The sequence below is a fragment of the Oncorhynchus mykiss genome, chromosome 18, assembly GCF_057628025.1.
Source record: "Oncorhynchus mykiss isolate SJ-2025 chromosome 18, ASM5762802v1, whole genome shotgun sequence".
Classification (NCBI taxonomy): Eukaryota; Metazoa; Chordata; class Actinopteri; order Salmoniformes; family Salmonidae; genus Oncorhynchus; species Oncorhynchus mykiss.
Genome location: NC_143039.1, coordinates 72,641,902 through 72,652,350, shown reverse-complemented (window position 1 = coordinate 72,652,350; position 10,449 = coordinate 72,641,902). Strand labels below are relative to the sequence as shown.

The 10,449-nt window shown below is 47.9% G+C and overlaps 1 protein-coding gene across 1 annotated transcript; it reads right to left on the bottom strand.

Moving 5' to 3' along the window:
- Positions 1-279: 279 nt before the first annotated feature.
- LOC110496884 (uncharacterized) lies at positions 280-6,418 on the bottom strand. Its single transcript, XM_090209345.1, has 3 exons — positions 5,317-6,418; positions 5,050-5,238; positions 280-4,722 (listed from the first exon to the last, which is right to left on the bottom strand). Exons 1-3 carry the CDS (start codon positions 6,346-6,348, stop codon positions 694-696), a joined length of 5,250 nt encoding a protein of 1,749 aa, XP_090065471.1. The 5' UTR covers positions 6,349-6,418; the 3' UTR covers positions 280-693.
- Between the last annotated feature and the right edge of the window lie 4,031 nt (positions 6,419-10,449).

Below are 10,449 nucleotides of genomic sequence, written 5' to 3'. Positions count from 1 at the left end.
AAGATAGTGTCAAATTTGTCTTCTCTATTAAACATGCAATTGCAATTGTACTCAAAACATCAGACTGTGTATTGGAATGACAGTGTTGCTTCCAGCAGAGGGGGAACTTACTGGTTGCTTCTCACGCTCTCACTCAAGCAACTCTAGCTCTCGCTCTAGCCTAGTCGGTTCAGTTGATGAAGATGTACATGAAGGAAGACCAGATAAATGTATTGGTTTAATCTTTATTTCAAATGTTATTAAGGTGAAATGTACATGTAATATTGAAGAAGCGAGCCAACCGTAATTGTAATGTACATAAAGAAGAACCAGATATACTGTATCACGTGTCAAACTGGTTCCACGGACGGCCGACTGTCTGCGGGTTTTTGCTCCGCCCTTGTACTTAATTGATAAAATAAGGTCAATAATTAGTAAGGAACTCCCCTCCACTGGTTGTCTAACCTGCAGACTCTAGGGCCTCTGTGGAATGAGTTTGACACCTCTGCTGTATATTGTTTCAAACTGTATTAGAAGAGTGGAACTCTCATCTCACAACACATCAACTACAGTCTATTTAGCTGCCTCTTACCATGGCCTCAGAACACAATGGAAGTCTGGACAAATAAATGTTTGGAAGATTTTACATTGTATATATTTTTGGGGGGTTTGGGCACAGGTCTGAGTTTCATTGGACAATAACTGAATTTTATGTTAATTCTTATGTTTCTTATGACATTTCTTCTTCTTCCTAGGTTTTTCCTTAGGTTGTTCAGGCTCCCGTGGAGGTTCAGGCTCCCCAGGCTCTATTGGTTCAGGCTCCCCTGAAGGTTCAGGCTCTACTGGATCAGGCTCTGCCGGGTCATTATCTGATGGTTCTGGCTTTGCTGGTTCAGGCTCTGCTAGTTCAGGCTCTGCTGGTTCAGACTCTGCAGAATTAGTCATTGCTGGCTCAGGCTCTTCTGGTTCAGGCTCTGCTGGTTCAGAATCTGCGGGTGCAGGCTCTGATGGCTCAGGCTCTGATGGCTCAGGCTCTGTTGGTTCAGGCTCGACTGGTTCAGTCTCTGCTGTTTCAGGCTCTACTAGTTCAGACTCTGCAGAATTAGGCATTGCTGGCTCAGGCTCTGTTGGTTCAGGCTCAACTGGTTCAAGTACTGCGGGTTCAGTCTCTGCTGGTTCAGGCTCTACTAGCTCCGACTCTCCTGAAGGTTCTGGCTCTGCTGGTTCAGGCTCTTCTACTGGCTCAGGCTCTGCTGGATCAGGTTCTTCCGGTGCTCTTGGTCCAGACTCTCCTGGTTGAGGATCTACCAGTTCAGGCTCTTCTGGTTCAGGCTCTCCTGGTTCAGGTTCTGCTGGTTCAGGCTCCCCAGGATCTGCTGGTTCAGGCTCTGCTGGTTCAGAATCTTCGTGTTCAGGCTCTACTGGCTCAGGCTGTGCTGGTTCTGGCTCTACTGGTTCAGGCTCTCCTGGTTCAGGCTCAACAGATTCTGCTGGTTCAGGCTCTGCTGGTTCAGGCTCCCCAGGCTCTGCTATTTCAGGATCTGCTGCTTCAGGCTCTGCTGGTTCAGAATCTGCGGGTGCAAGCTCTACTGGCTCAGGCTCTGCTGGTTCAGGCTCTAATAGTTTAGGTTCTGCGGGTTCAGGCTCAGTTGGTTCAGATTCTGCCGGCCCAGGTTCTGCTGGTTTAGGTTCTTCATGCTCTGCTAGTTGTTCTGTCTCTGCTTCTTCAGGCTCTGCTGGTTCAGGCTCCCCAGGCTCTGCTATTTCAGGATCTGCTGCTTCAGGCTCTGCTGGTTCAGAATCTGCGGGTGCAAGCTCTACTGGCTCAGGCTCTGCTGGTTCAGGCTCTAATAGTTTAGGTTCTGCGGGTTCAGACTCAGTTGGTTCAGATTCTGCCGGCCCAGGTTCTGCTGGTTTAGGTTCTTCATGCTCTGCTAGTTGTTCTGTCTCTGCTTCTTCAGGCTCTGCTGGTTCAGGCTCTGTAGCCTCAGGCTCTAATGGTTCAGGCTCTAATGGTTCAGGTTCTTCTACTAGCTCAGGCTCTGCTGGTTCAGGCTCTCCAGGCTCTGCTGGTTCAGGCCCTGCTAGTTCTGTTTCTTCATGCTCTGCTGGTTCTCTCTCTGCTGGTTCAGGTTCTGCTGGCTCAGGCTTTGTGGGTTCAGGCAGTGCAGGATCAGGCTCTGCTGGTTCTGTCTTCCCTGAATGTTCAGACTTTACTGGTTCAGGCTCTACCGGTTCAGGCTCTGCTGTTTCAGGCTTTTCTACTGGCTCAGGCTCTGCTGGATCAGATTCTTCCGGTGCTGCTGGTTCAGACTCTACTGGTTCAGGCTCTCCTGGTTCAGGCTCTACTGGTTCAGGTTCTGCTGGTTCAGGCTCTTCTACTGGTTCTGGCTCTGCTGGATCAGGTTCTTCCAGTGCTGCTGGTCCAGACTCTCCTGGTCCAGGCTCTTCCAGTTCAGGCTCTCCTGGTTCAGGTTCTACTGGTTCAGGTTCTGCTGGTTCAGGCTCTTCTGGTTCAGGCACTGCTATTTCAGGATCTGCTGCTTCAGGCTCTGCTGGTTCAGAATCTGCGTGTGCAGGCTCTACTGGCTCAGGCTCTGCTGGTTCAGGTGCTTCTGTTTCAGGCTCCACTAGCTCAGACTCTCCTGATGGTCCAGACTCTCCTGGTTCAGGCTCTACCAGTTCAGGCTCTTCTGGTTCAGGCTCTGCTGGTTCAGGCTCCCCAGGCTCTGCTATTTCAGGATCTGCTGGTTCAGAATCTGCAGGTGCAGGCTCTACTGGCTCAGGCTCTGCTGGTTCAGGCTTTAATAGTTTAGGTTCTGCGGGTTCAGACTCAGCTGGTTCAGATTCTGCAGGCCCAGGTTCTGCTGGTTTAGGTTCTTCATGCTCTGCTAGTTGTTCTGTCTCTGCTTCTTCAGGGTCTAATGGTTCAGGCTCTTCTACTAGCTCAGGCTCTGCTGGTTCAGGCTCTCCAGGCTCTGCTGGTTCAGGCCCTGCTAGTTCTGTTTCTTCATGCTCTGCTGGTTCTCTTTCTGCTGGTTCAGGTTCTGCTGGCTCAGGCTTTGTGGGTTCAGGCAGTGCAGGATCAGGCTCTGCTGGTTCTGTCTTCCCTGAATGTTCAGACTCTACTGGTTCAGGCTCTACCGGTTCAGGCTCTGCTGTTTCAGACTTTTCTACTGGCTCAGGCTCTGCTGGATCAGATTTTTCCGGTGCTGCTTGTTCAGACTCTACTGGTTTAGGCTCTCCTGGTTCAGGTTCTGCTGGTTCAGGCTCTGCTGGTTCAGGCTCCCCAGGCTCTGCTATTTCAGGATCTGCTGCTTCAGCCTCTGCTGGTTCAGAATCTGCGTGTGCTGGCTCTACTGGCTCAGGCACTTCTGTTTCAGGCTCTACTAGCTCAGACTCTCCTGAAGGTTCCGGCTCTGCTGGTTCAGGCTCTTCTACTGGCTCAGGCTCTGCTGGATCAGGTTCTTCTGGTGCTGCTGGACCAGACTCTCCTGGTTCAGGCTCTACCAGTTCAGGCTCTCCTGGTTCAGGCTCTCCTGGTTCAGGCTCTGCTGGTTCAGGCTCCCCCGGCTCTGCTATCTCAGGATCTGCTGCTTCAGGCTCTGCTGGTTCAGAATCTGCGGGTGCAGGCTCTACTGGCTCAGGCTCTGCTGGTTCAGGCTCTAATAGTTTAGGTTCTGCAGGTTCAGGCTCAGCTGGTTCAGATTCTGCTGGTTTAGGTTCTTCAGGCTCTGCTGTTTCAGGCTTTTCTACTGGCTCAGGCTCTGCTGGATCAGATTTTTCCAGTGCTGCTGGTTCAGACTCTCCTGGTTCAGGCTCTGCTGGTTCAGGCTCCCCAGGCTCTGCTATTTCAGGATCTGCTGCTTCAGGCTCTGCTGGTTCAGAATCTGCGTGTGCAGGCTCTACTGGCTCAGGCACTTCTGTTTCAGGCTCTACTAGCTCAGACTCTCCTGAAGGTTCCGGCGCTACTGGTTCAGGCTCTGCTGGTTCAGGCTCTTCTACTGGCTCAGGCTCTGCTGGGTCAGGTTCTTCCGGTGCTGCTGGTCCAGACTCTCCTGGTTCAGGCTCTACCAGTTCAGGCTCTTCTGGTTCAGGCTCTCCTGGTGCAGGCTCTACTGGCTCAGGTTCTGCTGGTTCAGGCTCTAATAGTTTAGGTTCTGCGGGTTCAGGCTCAGCTGGTTCAGGTTCTGCAGGCCCAGGTTCTGCTGGTTTAGGTTTTTCATGCTCTGCTAGTTGTTCAGGCTCTGCTGCTTCAGGCTCTGCTGCTTCAGGCCCTGCTAGTTCTGTTTCTTCATGCTCTGCTGGTTCTCTCTCTGCTGGTTCAAGTTCTGCTGGCTCAGGCTTTTCTACTGGCTCAGGCTCTTCTGGATCAGATTCTTCCGGTGCTGCTGGTTCAGACTCTACTGGTTCAGGCTCTACTGGTTCAGGTTCTGCTGGTTCAGGCTCTGCTGGTTCAGGCTCCCCAGGCTCTGCTGGTTCAGGGTCTGCTGCTTCAGAATCTGCTGGTTCAGAATCTGCGGGTGCAGGCTCTACTGGCTCAGGCTCTGCTGGTTCAGGCACACCACTATCTGCTGGTTTAGGTTCTTCGTGGTCTGCTATTTGTTCTGCCTTTGCTGGTTCAGGCTCTGCTGCTTCAGGCTCTACTGGTTCAGGCTGTGTAGGCTCAGGCTCTAATGGTTCAGGCTCTAATGGTTCAGGCTCTTTTACTGGCTCAGGCTCTGCTGGTTCCGGCTCTTCAGGCTCTGCTGGTTCAGGCCTTGCTAATTCAGTTTTTTCATGCTCTGCTGGTACTCTCTCGGCTGGTTCAGGTTCTGCTGGTTCAGGTTTTGTGGGTTCAGGATGTGCAGGTTCAGGCTCTGCGGATTCAAGCTCTGCTCGTTCAGGCTCCCCTGACGGTTCAGGCTCTTCTGGTTCTGGTGGTTTAGGTTCTTCAGGCGTTGCATGTTCAGGCTCTGATGGTTCAGGCTCTACTGGTTCTTCATCTGCTGGTTCTGGCTTTACTGGTTCAGGTTTCCCTGAAGGTTCAGGCTCTACGGCTTCAGGCTCTGCTGGTTCAAGCTCTTCTACTGGCTCAGGCTTTGCTGGTTCAGGCTCTTCAGGCTCTGCTGGTTCAGGGCCTGCTAGTTCAGTTTCTTCATGCTCTACTGGTTCTCTCTCTGCTGGTTCAGGCTCTGTGGGTTCAGGCTCTGCGGGTTCAGAATCTGCTCGTTCAGGCTCCCCTAATGGTTCAGGCTCTACAGGCTCTGATGGTTCAGCCTCCCCAGGCTCTGCTCGTTCAGACTCTACTGGTTCTGGCTCTACCGTATCAGGCTCTGCTACTGCCTCAGGCTCTGCTGGTTCAGGTTCTTCCGGTGCTGCTGGTTCAGACTCTACTGGTTCAGGCTCTATCGGTTCAGGCTCTGCTAGTTCAGGCTGTACTGGTTCAGTCTCCCCTGAAGGTTCGGTCTCTACTGGTTCAGACTCTGCAGGTTCAGGCTCTAGTGGTTCCAGCTCTGCTGCTTCAGGCTCTCCTGGTTCAGGTTCTAATAGTTCAAGCTCTGCTGGTTCAGGCTCTGCTGGTTCAGGCTCTACTGGTTCAGGCTCTACTAGGTGATCAGATGAACCGCTTCCTGGTTGTCTATTGACCTCAATGATGTTCTGGATGAGGTCCGGGCTGGGGAAATCCATGCTGATTACCCCCAAGCAGTTTTGTTTATCAGAGCTTGTCTTTAGTTTACCTAAGAGCTTATTGAGCTGATCATTAACCACTTTGGCCACAGTTTTAGGGCCTATGAAAAAGCCTGTGGTGGATGTGTCAGTCAAGGAAATTGTATGAGCACAATTCTTTTGAGCTTCTTTCAGATGTTTTGTGATCGTTTTCATCTTGTTTTCAATGTTTTTGAACCATCCATCGTAAGTGACACAAATGTTATGGTTAAGGGTTCCGACATTGAAATTGGTACTCTGCACAAAGACGATCTTCCTTCTCGCGTCTCGCATGTGGGGGACCAACGTCTTTGTCCATACATTATCTTTGGATTTCTTAATCAAATCCTTGATAGATTCTCTAGCATTCCAGATACTCATCCCTTGCAGTGTCACTCTCAAAAGTACAGTCTCACTGTCATGTTTGCTCAAGAACTCCCACAGAATGTTTAGCACGTCATGGAACTTGGTATGTTTTATATGCCCATCCATGACATCAAGGGTGTTGTGGAAAATACTGGCCTCTATACGTAAATCAATGTACCGCAATCCTGCTTTCAGCTGGTTCTCCAAGGTCCAAGCCTGACACTGTATAAGAGGTCCACCATACAGAGTTAGGCTCTCATGAGTTCCGGGAATAGTAACAGCTGAAAGGAGTTGGTCATCAGGTATAGATGCCATCCACTTTTCCTCATAAGAGTTTTCATGAAGCGCTGTGTCGTCACTAAAACCTGAACCAAAAGCAGTTGTGAAAATCCTGAAAGTGAAGAGACATAAAATCAATCTTCTATCAACCTACATTAATATTATGATAATGTCATTTGCCTTTTTATGGCGAACTCCATGTGGCAAAAACAAGAGTATTCAAGCAGATAACTCTTACTTACAAAGAGAGAAGACATAGGCATAGAGGGAAGCCCATGGTTGTAGTATTCCCAATGAAGCCAGTCTGGGGAAAGGAAAGAGTGGATATGGAAATACACTCATCTATTTTATTGTATAACAATGACTACATACTAAACTACTTTACTGTAAAACAATGACTACATTCTAAACTCCTTTACTGTAAAACAATGACTACATACTAAACTCCTTTACTGTATAATAATGACTACATACTAAACTCCTTTACTGTATAATAATGACTACATACTAAACTCCTTTACTGTAAAACAATGACTACATACTAAACTCATTTACTGTAAAACAATGACTACATACTAAACTCCTTTACTGTATAACAATGACTACATACTAAACTTAAAACCCATGGAATGCAATAGCTAAACTCACATTGTGAGAATTGTTTTAGCTACTTTAAAAAATAAAAACACATCCCTCCTCTGAAGCCTAATAATCACAGAATTGAAATTGACCTGAGAGTTGTTAAAATATTCTCAACAGTAATTTGTTCATGATAAAACAATAAATTTCTGATATTTCCTTACCTGTAAAGGTGTTGTGTAGTATTCTTATCCCCTGGTTGGTAGGAGAGGTCAGAAATGATCAAGTTCATGGAACCGTCTTTGTGGCTCACAAATTTCCATAAAGATACTACAGTAGAAGGAATTTGCATCCTTTACTGTCCCTGTTCTGCCTTAAGTCACACATGAACATACACACACACTAATACATCCCATCCCATGATTCTGTACCCCATGATAAATTAATATATAGATTACAAAAATGTTTACCAGAAGATGATAAGGATGATGATGATGATTGATTAGGTTGATTGATTAGAGTTGTTGGACATTTTGACTTTGGAATGCCATTCATTAATGTGACTATTTTTCATGTTGTTATTCACTCTAAAACACTACTGGAAATGACCTCCTTCCCACGTGGTTATGAACGCAGCATTAGACTGCGTTATCTTTTCTAACCTTCATTTCCATCCATAGGCTAAATACTCGCCTACAGTCATTGGTACCAGCAGTAAACTGGTGTGGATTTTCTAGAATTGAATTACTTCTGGGAGAGTTGTGGGCGGGCCATGTTGTGGTTCAATTTGTCTGATTGGTTGTGTTCTGTAGATGACACGTGATTTTGAGCAAATCAAGAAGTCACCTGTCACGCGCTCAATTTGCACAACGTGATCGAATAGGCGACCCGAGGTTGAAGCCCAACCGAGCTCTGCTGGATTAGGTCTTGATGATGAATACTTTAGCTATCGATTTTAGCTTTTGACATTATACATTTACTCTCAAGATAAGCAGAGAAAGTCAGTTACTCAAGTCATCCACAATACAGGACACTACACCAATCAAGCCAGTAAACTAGCTAGCAAGCTAATCCTCTGATTTAACATGTCTATGAGGACACTTCCCCTGGTTTTTAATAACCTCGGCGTTGAAATACTATATTCTCAAACTCTGAATTCCCGACGACGATAATACACAGGAAGGTAGTCTGTAGCGAGGTTAACATAGTTATGTTAGTTTATCATGTTAGTTTTTTGTAGGCAGCCAATTAATCCCAACCCTTTCTAAGTAGCCTAGCTAGTTAGATGGCTAGCTAATCCCAGACACACAGTCGTGTGATCCTGATCTCTAAACATGTTTTTGTCATTATACAAATGTATTTACCTAAATATCACTTAATTGCAGGCCAGAGGAAGACAGAAAATACTACTGTTCTAGCTAGTGGTCCTTGGTCAAATCCCCCCAAAACTGTTTACCTTAATTTACCTAGGTTAAGAACAAATTTTTATTTACAATGACTCGGGCCAAATCCGGACGACGCTGAGCCAATTGTGCGCGTGTATAACTTTAGACCGTCCCCTCGCCCATACCCGGGCGCGAACTAGGGACCTTCTGCACACATCGACAGTCACCCTCGAAGCATCGTTACCCATCGCGCCACAAAAGCCGCTCTGCAAGGGCCGCAATGACAGCCTACTCGGGCCAAATCCGGACGACGCTGAGCCAATTGTGCGCGTGTAACAGTATAACTTTAGACCGTCCCCTCGCCCATACCCGGGCGCGAACTAGGGACCTTCTGCACACATCAACAGTCACCCTCGAAGCATCGTTACCCATCGCTCCACAAAAGCCGCGGCCCAAGGTCTCAGAGCAAGTGACGTCACTGATTGAAACGCTATTTAGCGCCCACGCTAACTAAGCTAGCCGTTTCACATCCGTTACACGCGGCCGTCTGGGACTCCTCGTCAGCGGCAGGGTAGCCTAGTGGTTAGAGCGTTGGACTAGTAACCGGAAGGTTGCAAGCGTAACAGTATAACTTTAGACCGTCCCCTCGCCCATACCCGGGCGCAAACCAGGGACCCTCTGCACACATCAACAACTGACACCCACGAAGCCTCGTTACCCATCGCTCCACAAAAGCCGCGGCCCTTGCAGAACAAGGGGAACCACTACTTCAAGGTCTCAGAGCAAGTGACGTCACCGATTGAAACGCTATTTAGCGCGCATCACCGCTAACTAGCTAGCCTTTTCACATCCGTTGCACAAGTTTAAACACCCGAGCTGACAAGGTACACATCTGTCGTTCTGCCCCTGAACAGGCAGTTCACCCACTGTTCCTAGGCCGTCATTGAACATAAGAATTTGTTCTTAACTGACTTGTCTAGTTAAATAAAGTTAAAAATAAATAAAATCACAGCCAGATGTGACAGCCTGGATTCAAACCAGGTACTATAGTGACACTTCGTGCACTGAGATGCAGAGCCTTAGATTGCTGCGCCACTCGGGAGCCCATGTGATTGGTTCAGAAAGCTTGTCATACAAGACAGCACTGCAATTATAGGCTATTGCGTGTTCAACAATCTGGTATTTTTTTCACTGATGTTGGATATTGGACATACTCTACATGACCAAAAGTATGTGGACACCTGCTTGTCGAACATCTCATTTCAAAATCATGGGCATTAATATGGAGTTGGTCCCCCCTTTGCTGTTATCAGAGCCTCCACTCTTCTGGGAAGGCTTTCCACTAGATGTTGGAACATTGCTGCGGAGACTTGCTTCCATTCAGCCACAATAATTTTTGTGAGGTTGGGCACTGATGTTGGGTGATTAGGCCTGGCTCGCAGTCGGCGTTCCAATTCATCCCAAAGGTGTTTGTTGGGGTAGATTTCGGGGCTTTGTGCAGGCAGGTCAAGTTCTTCCACACCAATCTCGACAAACCATTTCTGTATGGACCTCGCTTTGTGCATGGGGGTATTGTCATTATGAAACAGGAAAGGGCCTTCCCCAAACTGTTGCCACAAATTTGGAAGCACAGAATTGTTCTAGAATGTCATTGTATGCTGTAGCGTAAAGATTTCCCTTTACTGGAACTAAGGGGCATAGCCCAAACCATGAAAAACAGCCCCAGACCATTAGTCCTTCTCCACCAAACTTTACGGTTGGCACTGTGCATTGTGGCAGGTAGCGTTCTCCTGGCTTCCGCCAAACCCAGATTCATCGGTCGGACTGCCAGATGGTGAAGAGTGACTCATCACTCCAGAGAACGTGTTTTCACTGCTCCAGACTCCAATGGCGACTAGCTTTGGGAAACGTTGCGGCCTATTCTTCAAGGCCCTTCGAGGCTTCTCCCAGATATTAACAGAGAGACACCAGTCATGTCATCTTGTATTAGGCCTACATTATTTTTCAGTTAACATACTGTCCTTTGTGTTTTCTTCTGTATGATATTGTCTGTGTACCTGTATGAGTTGATGGCTTTCAAATACCAACTCCTGCTCTGCCCACGTCACAGAGACCTGCTACTTATCTTATAGGACCAGAAACACCATCCTGTAGTTTGGGAGAGACACCACCA

Bases quoted from the DNA above. Each gene is read 5' to 3' on its own strand.
- LOC110496884 (XM_090209345.1), bottom strand. From the start codon at position 6,348: ATGGCATCTATACCTGATGACCAACTCCTTTCAGCTGTTACTATTCCC. The intron at 5,239-5,316 runs GCAGAGCCTGAG...GAGCCTGGGGAG, and splicing joins CACCGGAAGAACCTGAACCA to GCTGAACCATCAGAGCCTGT. The intron at 4,723-5,049 runs GTAGAAGAGCTT...GAACCAGCAGAG, and splicing joins AACCAGCAAAGCCTGAGCCA to CCTGAAGAGCCGGAACCAGC.